The sequence below is a fragment of the Hypomesus transpacificus genome, chromosome 13 (genome assembly GCF_021917145.1).
Source record: "Hypomesus transpacificus isolate Combined female chromosome 13, fHypTra1, whole genome shotgun sequence".
NCBI lineage: Eukaryota > Metazoa > Chordata > Actinopteri > Osmeriformes > Osmeridae > Hypomesus > Hypomesus transpacificus.
This window is the reverse complement of record NC_061072.1, coordinates 12,976,909-12,993,741: the sequence shown is the minus strand read 5'-3', so window position 1 is coordinate 12,993,741 and position 16,833 is coordinate 12,976,909. Positions and strand designations below refer to the sequence as shown.

The window sequence follows — 16,833 nt, the reverse complement described above, 5'->3', positions numbered from 1 at the left end:
GTGACCTCAACATAATAAAGTGTTTATTATCTGTTATGTTGCATTCACGAGCTTGCACACACACACAAACACACACAAACACACACACACACACATGCACACACACCCCACAAAACATTCTCAGAGGAGGGACAGGGAGTACACAGTGGGGAGGTGTAAAGGGGGGTGTAGACGCTTGCCTCCCATTTTCACGCCTCTTTAATAGGTGTTGAAACAGCGGAATAGGCCTTTAATGTGGGCGAGGCCAGCTGCCTCTGCCACTCTGGGCATGCTCCCATGCCTCACGGGACTCCTGGAGACTTCATTACCCAGAACGCACCAAGATTTATACATCCTGTGTTCTGTCTCTAGCTCTGTCTCCCAAAATGACTGGTGTCTGCCATGGTGATTGAACACCATAAGATGCTGAGAGAGAGAGAGAGAGAGAGAGAGAGAGAGATCAAGAGAGGATGAATGTGTGTGTGTGCCTGCTTGTCTGTCTATGTGTGATGCATATGCCTGCATGTCTGTCGGATGAAGCGTACTTGTCTGTGTGATGTGTGTGGGTGATGTGTGTGTGTGTACGCGCGTGTGTGTGTGTGTATTGGGAGATAGACGGACGTTCCCCTCCCCCTGCAGCAGATGCTTCTGTTCTGGCTTAACGGCCAAGGATTCCAACTTAATTAACACTAAATAATTAACTAAATAAACACTCTAGTACAGCATCGCGCACACACAGTATCCGCAGTATCTTCAGGGAGCTGGTCAGTTGGGGTTCGGAGGCAGTTAGGAACAGTGGTTGTAACAGAAGAATGAGAGCAGCTCATTTTCTAATCAAGGCAGTAATGAATGTGTTTAATGTTGTCATTAATCATGCTGTAGAGTGCAGGTAGCCCCCCACAGGATGTGTGTCTGTCTCCATGGCCTCAAGCTGTATTAAATCATGTTACTTGACTGGACGGACGACAACACCAGGTAATTAAATACTTGTAAATACACAAGTACTGTGACTGGGCAGCGTGGCTTCCTGCATGATAGCTCTGGGTCTGTAGGTTTCTGTGTGAGGGGCACCACAAGCGTTTGTGGCCCACACACTCAAAAATGAGACCGCGTTTGCATTGGTGTGTGTGTGTGTGTGTGTGATGTATATAGCTGTCTGTAGAAGGATTTATGTGGGTGTGTCTCTGTGCGCGTGTCTGCAAATGTTAAAGCGTATACAGACGCGTACACACACAGACAGATGCTAACACACCTACGTGCAGACACATTCACACACATACACACACACAAGCATACACACACACACACACTCACACACAAGCACACACACACAGCGCTCTGAGTCAGGATGGCCCAGAACAATAAGGGCTCATTTGGTTAAATGAATCCGTCTGCCACCAAGCCTCTGTCTTCAAGGACTAAATCACTCTTGAAGAGATGACTGAAGGCTCACTGGGAGTGTGTCTGTGTGTGTCTGTGCGTGGCTGTGTGAGTGTGCGTGAGTGCGTGTGAATGTGTGTGCGTATGGGTTTGTGATGGACTGACAGAAAGGATTGCAAACATTCGAAACACAAACAGAATCCTACCAATCCTCATAACAGTATGACCGATATCATCAGAAACGCAACATTTCTGTATGGTGTCATTAAGGTTCTAGAGGGTGTAAATGCTGTGCCAGGAACCACAAGGACCACTATTTGATCCCAACAATACAGTATCCTGTGAAACACTCAGTTTTCAATTCTAAATGTCACATCCCGTTGGTCTGTGCACCTAAAAGGAGAATCATCTGTCTGGGTTTTCCCCTTTAAAACCGGCATTGATTAAACTTGATTGAATGTTTGCTGATCAGTTACAGTAAATAGGAAATGTTGCAACAGAAACACACTGGTGAGAGGCGCACATTGCGTGTGATCTCAGTCTGAAAGGTTGTGTGGGAATGTGGCTCCTTTGAGGTTAGGTTGCTTTTAGGTGGAAGTAGAAGGTTGAGGACTCCATGGTCCTGCAGCTGTGGTCCTGGAGGATCTGGATCTGTTGTGGTAATTAATGGGTTTACATGTCAAAACCATGCCAAGGGCAGAAAGATATCCCAGTTCACCACAGCTATTAATTCCACATTCTCTGTCTGACACACACATCTACGCACACGCACTTACACGCTCGCACCTACACACACTCACTTTCACACACATGCACCTACATACGACTCTAACCCAGGTCCCCTTCCAGTCTGTATGAATATCTCAGCTTCTCTTCTTTAAGACAGATAAAGAGAGAGAGAAAAGCAGAGGGAGAGAGAGAGAGAGAGGGAGAGAGACGGGTGGATAGAAAAAGGAAGAGAGAGAGGGAGAGAGGGACAGAGGGAGAGAGAGAGAGAGAGAGAGAGGGAGAGAGAGAGAGAGAGAGAGAGAGAGAGAGGGAGAGAGAGGGGGAGAGAGAAAAAGGGAGAGAGAGAGGGAGAGAGAGAAAGAGGGAGAGAGAGAGGGGGAGAGAGAGGGAGAGAGAGAAGGAGAGAGAGGGAGAGATAGAGAGAAAGAAAGGATGAAAATGAGAGAAGATGGAAGTGCAGAAGTAGAGGTTGAGGAGTGAAACATTTCAGACAGGACAGTGTTGTAAGCAACACAAACATCCTCTCCAATCACACTGCACCTTTCATAATTCCTGTTTGGCCAGTGTATAGGGGTGTATTTTGAAGAGAGGAGCGGGGCAAAGACAAATATACAGAGAGAGAGAGAGATAGAGAAAGAAAGAGAGAGACAAAGTGAGAAAGATATAAAAAAAGAATGTGAGTGTGTCTATGTGTATGTGTGTGTGCAAGTGTGTGTGTGTGTGTGTGAGAGGTAGTGACTGAGATAGATGGCCAGTGGTAAATGGAGCCATTCCTCACAGCCACCAGTGAGCAAGGCCATCGGCCACACAGCTCTGCTCCCGTAGGACCTACATGTCAACACACTGGCTGTCTCTGTGCGCAAGTGCAAACATGTGTGGTGAATGTCCACTTATTGTTGTGTTGGGAATAAGTTTCCCCTCTGACTGATTGTGATATGTACAGTGTGTGTGTTTGGTTGCTTGCCAGGTGAATGCACTCTTACTCCCTCAAGTCTCGAGAAGTCAGGGTAAATATTTACAGTTATCAGACAAAATAACCCAGCCTGTGTTTCTTGACTCCTGACACACACACACTCACAGTGAGTAACCATTATTTCTGCATCGCGTTCTCACCCTTCTCTGTTTCTCTCACTCCATCTGCACTCCACCACTCCCTCCCCTCCTCCTGTTTCCACTTCTCTGAGAAGGAGCCTGGCACTCTTGTTTAATCTACCTTGCATCAGTTGGTAGATACCTCCGCTTTCCTTCGCTCTCCCTTCCTCACTCAATCTTCTATTTAGAACCCTTCTTCAGAATTCCATTCCAAACCAGATTGTCATTGATTCAGGTGGTTTGTTTGGCTGAGGCTGGGGCAGGGGGGAGGGGGGTTCTACCTGAGCCAGCTGGAACGCCCCCACCCTTCCTGCAGAACCGCCCCCGACAAGAAATCGTAGGATGTCAGAGAGTCAGACGTAATTGTCAGTAATTCTCCTCTAATAGTTCAAAAACTCACTCAGGAACATATTCAGCAGTTATCACACTGGCCAATTAGATCACATTATGAATAAATTATTGAGCAAACAGCACTGATATAATTTGCAGAGCTTCTTTCCATTCATCGTGACAGGTTAAATTGCCGTTGCTTGCTTCCAGTGTGGAATAGCTTATACGATGTTGAATAGTACTGGATCAACACATACACATCTTACAGTCATAAAATACTTTTACAAAATAGATGAAATACATGTTTGTCACTAAACTAGATGACAACCAACACATTATAAGATCAGTACTTTGTCGCTGTTTGAAAACATATCGATCTTTGTAATAACAGAAACAACATATAAAACATATTATTAAAAAGTAGTTCAAAATGAGTAACACTATAACCATCCTTCACATGCAACATACAAACATCTAGACAGTCAACTATTGGTATTAACAAACGGTTCATTCCATCTGTACGAGGGTTTACTGTAATAGGTGCTTTACAAAAAAGCTTTAAAAATCACAACTTGAAGTACTGTGAGTGTCTTCAACGGCCTCAGCATGACTGCAGAGCATTAGGAGAGAGAAGCTCCCAGACTCGGTGGTACGGAGGGGCACGGCGCGGAGCAGGGCATTACTCTGCGGTAACCACGGCAGCAGCAGCAGGCTGGGCGCCTCCCTGATCTATGTGGTGTTCTCTCAAACAGGAAGTACAATTAGTCGCTGATGTGCAGCACAGAGGAAGTGGCCGCGGTGCTTTAAACATGACTGATGGGTGTGCGAGTGTGTGTGTGGATAGTGTATGTGTGTGTTGTATCTCTTAATAAAGCCACGGAGAGATGGCTGACACTTCTTCTCCCCAGAAGAGACCATTTTACTGAGGATTTATTTTGTGGAATGAATTACCAAGTATAATTAAAACCTTAATCTCCTTTTTCCCCTCAACAAAACAATTTTGTTCGAACCCATAGAACCAATCCAAAATTAATTTACCGCACCACTGAGTAGTATTAATGCTCTGCCAGCTTCTCTCCCCTTACTCTCTTTTGCTCCACGTCTTAGACTGCGTGTGTGTATTGTGTGTGTGTGTGTGTTGTGTGGGTTGTGTGTGTTGTGTGTGATTGTGTTTGATGAGATGATAGGCCTGTTGTAACATGCAGTGTTCCTGTGTAATCAGGTAGAGAAGAACAAAACACAAGGGATGGTGTGTATTAACCCTAATAGCTTGGCCTATGGGGACCTCTTCAACTGCTTCTGTCTCCTGCAGCTTGGGAGTGTGTGTGTGTATGTGTGTGTCTGTGACGAATGGGCTTTGCTGAGTGCGAAATCAACTTTCCATCTCTCTTGTATATTTCCACAGAGGGTTTTTAACGGTGTGAAATTTCGAACTCTATCTATTATGTGAGCGTTAAAATGGGTGTCAGGCAGGAGTAATACTTTGATCCCTAATATAGTTATGCTACGCCAAGTAATGCAAAGCAGCTAGCTAATATAGTGAAGCCAACTAATGTGGAGAGCCTAACTAATGTAGTGCAGCTAGCTGATAGTGGGCTAGCTAATATGCTTTATTACTGGTGAATTAAATGATGCAGCTGTTGGCTCAGCCGTCTGGCTAGCAGGTTATCCTAGCGAGGAGGATGACGCTAGCCGACTGAGACCACACTAATCTGCTGTGGCTAATGACATTAGCTGGAGTGTGTGCGTGAGTGTATGCGTGCGTGCATGTGTGCATGAGTGTGTGTACACTAAAACTACAACACTGCAAGAAGGAAGACATTCTGCCTATTACACTGCTGAGTAATATCCTCAATGGAAAACCATGTAATCCCTGTTTAGCTCTGCTCCTGTCATCTCTACAAGGAGACAGACTCTCTCTCTCTCTTTCTCTCTATTTATCTTTCTTTCTCTCTCTCTTTCTTTCTTTCTTTTCTTTCTTTCTTCTTCTTTCTTTCTTTCTTCTTCTTTCTTTCTTCTTCTTTCTTTCTTTCTTTCTCTCTTTCTCTTCTTCTTTCTCTCTCTTTCTCTCTTTCTTTCTCTTCTTTCTTTTCTTTCTTTCTTTCTTTCTTTCTTCTTTCTTCTTCTTTTCTTTCTTTCTTTCTTTCTTCTTCTTTCTTTCTTTCTTTCTTTCTTTCTTTCTTTCTTTCTTTCTCTCCTTCTCTCTCTCTCTCTCTCTCTCTCTCTCTCTCCTCTCTCTCTCTCTCTCTCTCTCTAACACACACACACACACACACACCACACACACACCCACACACACACACACACACACACACACACACACACACACATACAAGTGTAGAGAGTTGCTAGAAATGCCAGGCTATTGTCCCGAACAGCGTTGAGCTCTCAGTCTCTGGTCTCTGGGATTGTTTTGTACACAATAGAGGATGACAAAGTGGTGCAGAAGGGGATCAATGCTGTGAGGCCTCGTAGACTGTGTATTTGAATGTGTGTGAGTGTGCGTGTGTGTGTCCACACGTGTAGTCAGTGTGTGTGTTCCCTTGTTGCGGTGTAGAGTCAGCGAGGGGATCGATGAAGCATTTGTTTTGTTTAGGTAAATGATCGTCGTGGAGACAGACAGCAACACTCCGTCTTGCGTCCCTCAGGGGAGAGAAGACAAATTGGTATCAACCTCCCATCATCCTTCTCTCTCTGCCGCCGTGGCTCTGGGACTGGCATTGACTGCGTACACCGGGCATGGAGACTGGGGCTCACCGTGTTCATGTGTGAGTGTGTGTGTGGGGAGCATCATCTGTGCACTGGGTGTGGAGTAGGGATGGCAGGGAGGCTGTGTGCACGTGTGAGATCATCAGGCTTTCCGGTAGCTGTATCACTAGGTGATACATGACACATGGAGATGAGACACACTTCAAAATACACTTACATGTCGTCTTCTTCCTCGTTCTCCACAACAGTTGGAATGTTTAAAAGCTGTCTACATTCCAGGAACGACTTGTCCGTCTTTCTGTGCAGGTTAGTTCAAGCTTCAGCTCCCTGTTTTCACTCCACTAGAAGGTGCTGTTTGTCAACACACACACACATGCGCGCACAAACTAAATTTTTTACCGACATCAGTATGTTGTTCAGGAAAGAATGTTTATTAATAACCATAATAATCATGATAGTAGTAACTGTAATAATAATTGTGATAATAATTGAACAATATCATAGTAAATAGTACTGTATCTCTGGAGCACACTGGAAGCACACAGAAATCAAAACCAAGAGAAAACAGGAAACAGAATCCCCAGTCAAGTACAGGTTCTGAACTGTTGAAATGTTGTCTTTTTAAAAGCTTCATTATAATACTGTATTTATCTTATTATTTATCTGTTCACCTTTTTAATATATTATTCCAATGGAACATTTGCAGAAAAGAGGAATGGAAAGACAGCTTGTGAGAGAAGCAGAGGAAGAGTTGCCTATTTCCACCCTCCAGTTGACTGGTGGGCTGAGAGCTGTAAAGGCCATTTACAAAAGCACATAGAAGCTGTAAACAGAGACAGACACAAACTAACAGAATGGAAGGATTCTTTTTCTCTTCAACCATAGTAACTACACCACTCAAACCTTTGTGCTTTGGGGAACTGCATAGGGCTATGGTGACTTGGGACAAGTTTGGGGTAGGGAAGGTTGGTTGGGGTTGGGGTAAGTTGTGGTAAGTGTGGGGAGGATGGAGTTTGGAGGTAGGCCTATAGTTTAGCCAATGGTAGACCAAGGCTAAAGAAGGGAAAGTTAAAGTACAAAAAGAACTACAGGACTACTCAAGGTTTGACTAAGGGAACGAGGCGAGGAAGTGCTGATAGTCAGAGATGAGAGCTGGCTGGGATTGAGAGTCAGGAGTGACCTAATGGTCTGAGGTTTGACACCTGATACGAGGTTGAGTTAGCTGTGTAAGGGGTTTGCATCAGTCAACAACAATGAGGGAAGTCATAAAACTTGACCCTTCTGTTCAGGTAGGAAGCTCAAGGATTTGAAGTCTGCCTGTACAGCTTAACTGCAACTAGCCTGTACAGCTAACCTGTAACTAGCCTGTACAGCTAACTTACTACTAGTCTGTAAAGCTAACTTACTACTAACCTGTACAGCTAACTTACTACTAGCCTGTACAGCTATAACCTTCAAGCCTGTTCAGATAACGTACTACAAGCCTCTACAACTAACCTGTATCTGGTCTGCAGTAGGTGAATGGGGTTGTTGTGGCAGGGATATACAAATGAGGGTGAATAGATGGAGCTAGTTGTAGCGCCTGGGGGGTTTACAGTATATAGGCCTAAGCCATAGCGAGTGTCTGAATAGCTAAAATGAAGGCTGCTCCACGCACACAAACACACACACACACACAAACACACACACATACACACACACATACACACACACAAACACACACACATACACACACACAAACACACACACACATACACACACACATACACACACACATACACACACACAAACACACACACATACACACACACATACACACACACTGAGATGAATCCTCTCCAACCTGTGAGGAGAACAACCAGTGCTACATGTAAACAGAACACCAGTCTCCAACACAGAATATAACAGAATCAGAAATCAGAATAGTATGACTCTGTCTCTGTGAAATATACACATCAGAGATCTCGGCTCCCAGACCTCCGTTAGATTGACATCGTTGTTTGTTTGAGTTTTTTTTTTCTTAGTTTAGTCTTTAATCAGATGTTGGTTTCAGTCTGTCGCTCAGTTGTGACCACATCCTTGGAGGTACAGCACACACACACACACACTCATACACACACGCAAACAAAACACATGCACGCACACGCATACCCTCCCTGTCCAGCCATCTGCTCAGGTACAATACAGCAGACATTTTTTCCCCCCCCAGAACATTCTGCATCCCAGGAGTCACAGTATCACCTCATCTGCTCAGGAGAGTGAGCACAGTGGAGGAGATAAGAATGTTCCCTTGTTTCTCTCTGATTGCTCCTGAATATAGGTCACACCACCTCCCGACACCGCTGGGTTTAACACTGTCAAAGTAAGACGCTAGGAGAACCCCCTGATTCTCCTCCTCCACCAACCCTACCCTTTCACCCCCGTCACCCCTCCCCCCACACAGTGTAAGCTCCTCTCACTCAAAGAGAGCTTGGGGAGAAGAATCAATATTTCTAAATATCAGTGGCTGACACACTGTCAGGCTGACAGACTGTTCGTCTTGCTCCCATCATCTGTAAGTAATCTGCCCATCCAATAATGGGTAAAGCACTTCCTCCCTGAGGCCGGCATTACACTGGTGCTCCTCTGAAATGTTTCCCCTTCCACCATTAGGATACTGGTGCTCCTCTTAAATGCTTCCCCCTCCATCGTTTGGACACTGGTACTCTTCTGAAATACTTCCCCCTTCCATCCGTGTTGCCCGTCTGGGTCTGAAGTCCAGCATTGTTTTCATGTCGGAAAAAAGGTTTTGCTATATAATGTACATATACATCTTACAGAGTACTGAGTTTTATAAAAGAACAACATCTACGTAAAAAGTCCAAGAGTTTTTGAAGTTACATTCAATAGCTGAACCAAAGGAAACACAAACCAACGTAATAAACGCCACACCAGTAGTAAACCTCTCTCCACATGTGGACAGTGCATTGAGTCCTGCAGAAAAGTAAAGTCTTTCAAACCAAAGGCAAACTTATGTCCAAGGGTTGCAGATCACAAATAGATATATCTATATTCATATATAAATGTTTTTTTCTTCTTACTTGTAATACAATAAATACAACATTAGTAAATGGCTACAGTATACTCTTGGACCATGCTTGACAGCATGTTAGTAGTACAACGTCTAAATATAGAAGGATGTCACTAAAGTAGAGTTCCATAGAAATAGAAAGGTTTAGCAAGAGACTTTTCAGAAAATGTTTTTCGCGACGCCACCCCCCTTTTTCTGACTTAACCGTCACCTGTCTTTCCACCCCCATTACCCCTCCTCCCCTCCCCCCTCTTCTCTTGACTCCTGCCCTCAGAAAGGGCTCTTGCAGGGGTAAGCGTAGGAGGACCCGGTGACCACCCGTGATAGATATCTTCTAAGTCTCATTATGACCCCCCTCGCCCTCTCATCCCCTCCCACTGACCCCCCCCCCCCCTCCCCTTCCCCCGACACATGATGTACAAAAGCGAATAACAACACAGCACAGCCACCTCAACCACAACACCACAACAACATGTTTTGGTAACGACACACCGCTGGGGTCTGGGGGCTACCAGGCCCGGTCCAGACATGACCTTTCTGACTCCTGCCGTCGCCGGCCTGCCAATTGGCTAGTCCTAGACGTTCCTGGAAGCACTGTGAATGGAGATGGTACTTTGATAGTGGAGAGGAAATATTGAACAGGGAGCAGGTGATCTAATATGTTAGATGAGCTGGAAATGCACAGTATGTGTGTCATACACACTTGACGACCGACACTGTCCAACAGTGGAAGACTGAGCCGTCTCCAAACCGACCAGATACAAAGCGGGTGAAGTCGTTACCATGGCGTTACCACGATGACGTTGAGTCATGTCTGTCAGGTGGGCAGCCCCTCCCCCTCAGCGTCCAAGCACCTCCCCTCTCCGCCCCCCACAGGGAGTGGTGAGGAGGTGATCTGTGGCGAGGAGGGGGGGCAGGGGTGTCACCCCTTGCCTCCCCTCCACTCAACCTGCCCAAAGACACACTTATAATAACTTATTTTCTGTTTTAAAACATACTTATACACACATATAATATATATACATACATTAGTCTTTGCTCTTTTTGGAAATCATAAACTTAAAAAAGTTTAGAAAAATAAAACGTTTTATGGTGACCTCTCTGGTAGTTTTTCCACCCAGCAAAGCTTGTCTCCAAGGTCAAGCTAACTCTTCCCCCCCCTGCCCTCCCCCCTCCCTCTCTCCCTCCCATCCTCCCCCCTCCCTCCCCCGCTACTCAGGCTACTGTTCAGGCCGTTGCTATGGTACTGGCCTGAACATCCTTCATCCTCCGGGCCTATAGAGAAGGGGTCTTCATTTTCTCTTCTCTCTCTTTCTTTTTTTGTTGGTTTAGTTGATCTTTTGAAGTGTCCTTCCTTTGTTCGTGTTGCTCTGGTTCGTCGAAGTAGATGTTCTTCTGAACCCCTCCTTCTGGTCATCCTATTTACTACAACAGAGAGAGGACACAGGTCACTTTCGATATCTATAGCTACATTATCTAGAATTAATGAATGTATCTGATAACTGTAAAAGGCCAGAATATCTGTTTGTGTGTGTGTGTGTGTCACCATGTTGAGCTGCACTAAGAAATTGAGCCATAGATCTTGTAAGAACTGGCACAGGACAATCATTCGTGGTGATATTCTTGTGATTATTCAGCCGTGTTGGCATGACTTAAGAACACAAAAAAAACATAAAAGGAAAACATCAAAAAGGATACTTTGTTTTTTCCTTCAGTGCGTTCAAACGTCTCCAGATAAAGATTCACAGCTGGTCTGCAGCACTGCCCCATAACCAGCTGATATTATTACTAAGTGATTCAGGAAACCCCAGCAAATTACAACATTTACATGTATTTACATACTCCTCCCTTCTTGGTCTTGTCCAGGGTAATGGGGAACAGAGTCGTGTCCAATGGTTACATGTGCCCAGGCAGGGTGGGTGTGATCATTACATGGTGATTACACAGTGTGTCCCCTAAGGGCCCACACCTCTCAGGTTAGCAGCTTAGGACTACACTTGGTACTGTGCACCCATGTACAGTTCTGGCTCAGAGAGGGGGGGGGAGGGGGGCACGAAGGATGGAGGGTAGAGAGACTGTGAAAAAAAAAGAGGGGGAAGAGAGAGAAAGAGACTAAGAGAGGGAGAGAGGGAGACAGAGAGAGAAAAGGAGAGGGGATCAGCGTAGCCACACTTCCAGCCACACGCAAGGCCTCACGACGGGCACACTTCAGCGCATATGTGTGGAGAAGAGGGGGGGAGCGATGGAAGGAGGGGTGTGGGGGGAGGGTTGAGGGAGTGGAGCGGGGTAGGGATGGAGAGAGGGATGTGGAGGGAGGAAGGGGGGAGCGATGGAGAAAGGGGTGTGGAGGGAGGAAGGGGGGAGGGAGAGCGATAGAAGGAGCAGGCTGAGTCCTCAGGGCTTTCTCGTCTTGACAGAAGCTCTTTAATTCTCGCAGACGAGCGTGGAGCAGCGAGAGCTTCAGAGGGGAACACTGAGGCCCAATTCTCTCTCTCTCTCTCTCTCTCTCTCTCTCTCTCTCTCTCTCTCTCTCTCACACACACACACACACACTCATATTCCAGCAGCACTTTGTAGTGCCTGGCCCCGCCCCTCCAGAGACAGTGTGCCGCACAGCTGCTCTGCCGGGCCGCCAATCACAGCCAATAACGGCGTTCTCTCGTCTCCTCGCCAGGACGCACGCGGGAGGGCTTGTACAGGCTGACACACACACACACACACATATGAGCACATGGGGGAGATAGAGAGAAAGGATTGCGGGGATAGAGGTATGGAGGGAGAGAGAACAATGGAGAGGGTGAGAGAACAGCAGCGTTGTGATTCCCCCTGATGGCTGGGAGGCCTGCTCTTTGCCTCTACCTCCGTCTCTGTCTCACGCTCTCGCTCCCTCTCTGAGAGTAGAGGTGACAAACATATTAATCACCTCGGGCAAATAACTCCCGGAGCAGTTAATGGGTTGAGAAGCCTGTACTGCAGGCCTCCTACACCTTCTCTAACCCTCCCCTGCCTCCCCTCCCCCTCCTACACCTTCTCTAACCCTCCCCTGCCTCCCCTCCCCCTCCTACACCTTCTCTAACCCTCCCCTACCTCCCCTCGCCCTCCTACACCTCCTCTAACCCTCCCCTGCCTCCCCTCCCCCTCCTACACCTCCTCTAACCCTCACCTGCCTCCCCTCCCCCTCCTACACCTCCTCTAACCCTCCCCCGCCTCCCCTCCCCCTCCTGCCTTCCCCTCCTCTTTCCCCAGCATGCCTCCATCACCCCTCCTCCCCTCCCCTCCCTCTCCCACAACCCCCCCATCTCTGCCCCCCGTCTCCTCTATACATTCCCCCCTCTCTCTCTCTCTCTCTCTCTCTCTCTCTCTCTCTCTCTCTCTCTCTCTCTCTCACTCTCTCTCTCTCTCTCTCGCTTGACCAGTGGCCCTCTGTATGTGTTTTGACCTGGGAACTACACTCTTTCTTCTCTCAAAGACAGACTGAAAGAGAGAGAGAGAAAGAGAGAGAGAGGGATTTAGAGGTTGAGGTTTAAGAGGAATCATCTGTCATGTTTCCAACACCACAGCAGAATCCTACCCCTGCCTCGACTAGCTCCATGTGATGTCATACGGCATCCTCAGAAGAACAGACAAGCACAGAGAACACGGAAAACTCTTTAAAGACAAAGTATATTGAGTTGGAGGATAAACAGGTAAATATGATTTTTGATGGATATTGACATTGAAAATGAGTCAGTTGACACTTGGTCTACATGAATGTGGACCTTTCTTTTGGTCCAGAGGCAAAGTAAGCAGTAGAACATAACTGTACATTGATATTGATCACATAATGATCTGGAACTGGTAAGCTTCTTAATATATCTAAAAAGTAAAAACACATAACACCTACAACATATTGATCATGTTCAGGAATGTAGCCACAACGGCATATAGACCACTGGACAGATGGATAGGATATATACAGCCACACATGATAAAAGAGTGTGCGATACATGTTTACATAAGTACAGCATTTTGAGGTCTTCTTTTTTTCTCATATAAAAACATATTTTTAGAAATCTCATGACATGTCAAATTGCAACAAAGGTAGTTTTTTTTTAAGCCAGAGAGGAGCACAAGTTGAAACCACTGTGGTCTTTGGTGACACTGCCTGAACAAAAATAGGGTGTGCAAGAGACTGGGAGAGACACTCTCTCCCAGAGAGAGACAGATGAAGGGGAGAGAGATGAAGTGGTCGAGAGACAGAGTAAAAAAGAAAGGAAAGTGAGAAAGCAACGCGCAAACAAACGAGTGGGAGAGAAGCCGGCAGCCATCTTGTGTGTGGCCGGTGGCCCGGGGTGCCATCTTATAAATGACTGCATTACCAGAGCCAATTAAACTGGCAATCATTTAATGGCTGCCGCTGCAGCCATGCGAGACGGGAGCTTTCATCACGCCAGTCGGCCGCGGCTGAGATCCTGTTAGAGGCCCCAGATCCCGACTGCTTTGGCTCACTCTAAATCCTGCTCGCCGCTCACACACTCACAAACTCTCTCTCTCTCTCTCTCTCTCTCTCTCTCTCTCTATCTCTCTCTCTCTCTCTCTCTCCCTGTGGAGCCATATAGGGTTAGTATGAACATGTTTCAGAGTGGACACGAGATGGACTTTGCATATAAGGCCGATTCCTCTGCTATTGCCTTTTTATTTCCTCAACAAGTGATTCAGAAACGGTGGTTTTCCATCGCTTCTTGCATCAAACAGAGATGGAGGTGCAGATGAAGTGATGGTAAAAAAAGGCATGAAGAAAGACTTTTTTTAATAGAAGCCTCTCCCTCTCCTATCTCCACTCTGCAGTCCCCTACCCAGCATGAATTGCCTTAACACCCATCCCCTCCCCCAGAGTGATGTTCCTGGTTTAGGAGTGTCGTAAAGCGGGAAGAAACAAACATCGTCGTTTAAACTTGTGCTTGCCTCTCTTCCAACAGAAAACAACAAACGGAAACCAAACAACGAGAAATAAAAAGCCATTGTTGAAGGTAAAGCGGAGGAAGCTTGGTTATCTGGACACATTTTACACACAGTTGCCTCATATCATAACAGACCCACTCTAATGGCCACAAGCACATCATGGCCAACCCTCCCAGCAGAATACGTAGTATGAATAAGGAGCTAAAAGCCATGGACTGTCATATAAAAAAGTTGCCACCTCATAATATAATGATATAAAATAAATATTTTTTGAATAATATTTTCCCTTAATTTATTCTTCTATATTATCAGAGCCAGATGATCATAATCATATCTGTTACACTAATAAATACTATGGTATAACACATTTTTATATAATACACAATTTACTGGTTAACAAATTTCAAACTAATATCTGCAAAGTGTCTTGGAGGAGAGATGATAAATTAATCTATTCACAACACCAGAAGGATATTTACAGTGAAGAGGAAGACGAGCAGATGTCCCACCACTACAGACGGACCTCTGCACATGATGCTTGCTCAAAGTCTGAAGTGGTTTGTATGTAACTGGAGTTAGCATATTGTCTTTTAACGTTGGATATTTGTACGTAAATGCAAAAGAGGTGCACACTAGATACAGTATTTTTATGTGTAAATGAGTGTATATTTTAAAGCTGTTCAAAAGGTTTTTTCTGTACGTCAAGAAAATTACAGCAAAAACACACACAAGAAACGTTGAAAAGAACATTTCAGATGAACTGCAACAACAGGTGCTGAACTCTTAAGCACCCTGGCTCTGTTAAAGACAAACTGTCCTTCCTTTAATAATGCATGTATACAGATGTCGTTCCACGTATAGGCTTGAACAATCCTCTGTAGTGTCTAGAGCATTTAACTGCAGGCTTAGCACTTGTGATGGCTGCCAAGACCAATCACAGGAAGTGGAAAGAGGAACAGGAAGTGAGTAGGTGGTTCAGGGAGGCTCAGCTCCAGTAAACACAGTTGAGTACTCTTAACCAGGGGACAACAGGGGATGTGAGGGAGGTGGCTGAGGGACCTGAGGACATCAGGCTGGAGTTGGGTTTCCTTCCTCTCTCTCTTTACAAAACAGAAGGATGAAGCGGAGGAGAAGAACAGAGGGGAGTTTATCCCATCCATACTTTACAATGGCCTTCCCCTCTCTGGGAATACAGAGAAAGAGAGGGGAGAGAGAGAGGGGGAGACTGGAGAGGCAGACACAACAGCCACGGCAATGAAATAAAATGCGTGTGCACAATCTACCGTGTGTGTGAGCTTGTGTGTATGTGTGTGTAGTCTTTCGGCTGTATCTTCAAATGAGATCAGTGCTTATTGACTGAACTCTCTTATCTCTCATCTTGGGGCTAAATTGCCTGGGTAGCAGCTTCTCTGCCCGCACTCCTTTCTTCCCCTGCTCACCATCCCATCACACAGCAGGCACACACACACTATTACTGAGGACGCCAGTGTGTGTGTGTGTGTTTATGTGAGAGAGTCAGCGTAACTGAATTTGTCTGGTGTGTGTTCCGTCTCGCTTTTAGCAAGTTTGTGATAAACTGTGTGTGTGTGTGCGCGTGTCCTATCCCCACTGCCCCCCCCCCCCCCCCCCCCCCCCCCCCCCCACAATAGGAACATGATCAGAGCACTAGAAGCCAGTGTGCTGGAAGGCTAAAAGGGAGCAGGGTTATTGGCTCTGGAACCCTCTTCTCTGTTCCCATAGTGACCCTCCTAGGTCTTATCTACACCCCCAACCCTGACACCAACCTCCTTCACTGGAGGTCTTTAAACCCCGGCCTCACCTGAGGAGAGAGGGGGGTAGGTGAGGAGGGGGTGGGGTCACCTTCAAATCCCATCTCAGAGAGCTGACAGTGGAAGAGAGAATTGTCAAGGTAAATAAAACTCTTAAAAGTCTTTAGGTGGAGAGAAAGTGGCTGAGTTACTGTTTGGACATTTCAGCATGATTACCTGTGGTGCTTCTACCACCCCGCTCCTCCCCTCCCCAGGGGGGGTGGGGGGTCCAGGGTTCTGGGTGACACCACTGCCAGACAGACTGATACGCCTGGACACAGAGAGTGATCTACAGAGTGCATAGGTCTCCTATTTGTCCCTCCAGCCTGACATATAATTACCAACAGGTGGTGGGTCCTGGTGAGGAAGGGGGTGTGTACAAGTGAAGGAGGAGGTCTTTTTCTTAGTTACGCTACGGAAGCCAAGATGGATATTATGGGTAAGGATCAATCGATACTATCTACTCTCCGCTTCTCTCCTCTCAGCCGGAACCACCGTTACTCCTTGTCCAAGAAGAGCATCAGATTATCTACAAGATCACCAGGACACACCCTCACTACCACAAAGCTTTGTGTAGGGGAACATTGACCTAATCAATACTGACCCAATATATACTGCATCAACTAACCTATAATGCTCCAAACTTGCTGTTTGCTGACAGTTTTCTGGAAATTAACTGACTGTTGGCTGGCTGGTAGCTGACTGGTAGATTGCTGTCAGCGGAATGTTAGCTGGTTGGTAGTTGACTGGTAGCTATAGAGCAGATGGCTGTCTGCTGACTATTAGATGACTGTT

The 16,833-nt window shown here is 46.1% G+C and overlaps 1 protein-coding gene across 1 annotated transcript in view; it reads right to left on the bottom strand.

Annotated features, from left to right (window-relative positions):
- Positions 1-10,511: 10,511 nt before the first annotated feature.
- rbfox3a (RNA binding fox-1 homolog 3a) overlaps positions 10,512-16,833 on the bottom strand; it is a 36,251-nt gene continuing 29,929 nt past the window's right edge. Inside the window, exon 11 of the mRNA XM_047032397.1 lies at positions 10,512-10,714. Within this exon, the coding sequence (XP_046888353.1) occupies positions 10,712-10,714 (3 nt within the window). The 3' untranslated portion in view covers positions 10,512-10,711. The remainder of the gene's footprint in view (positions 10,715-16,833) is intronic.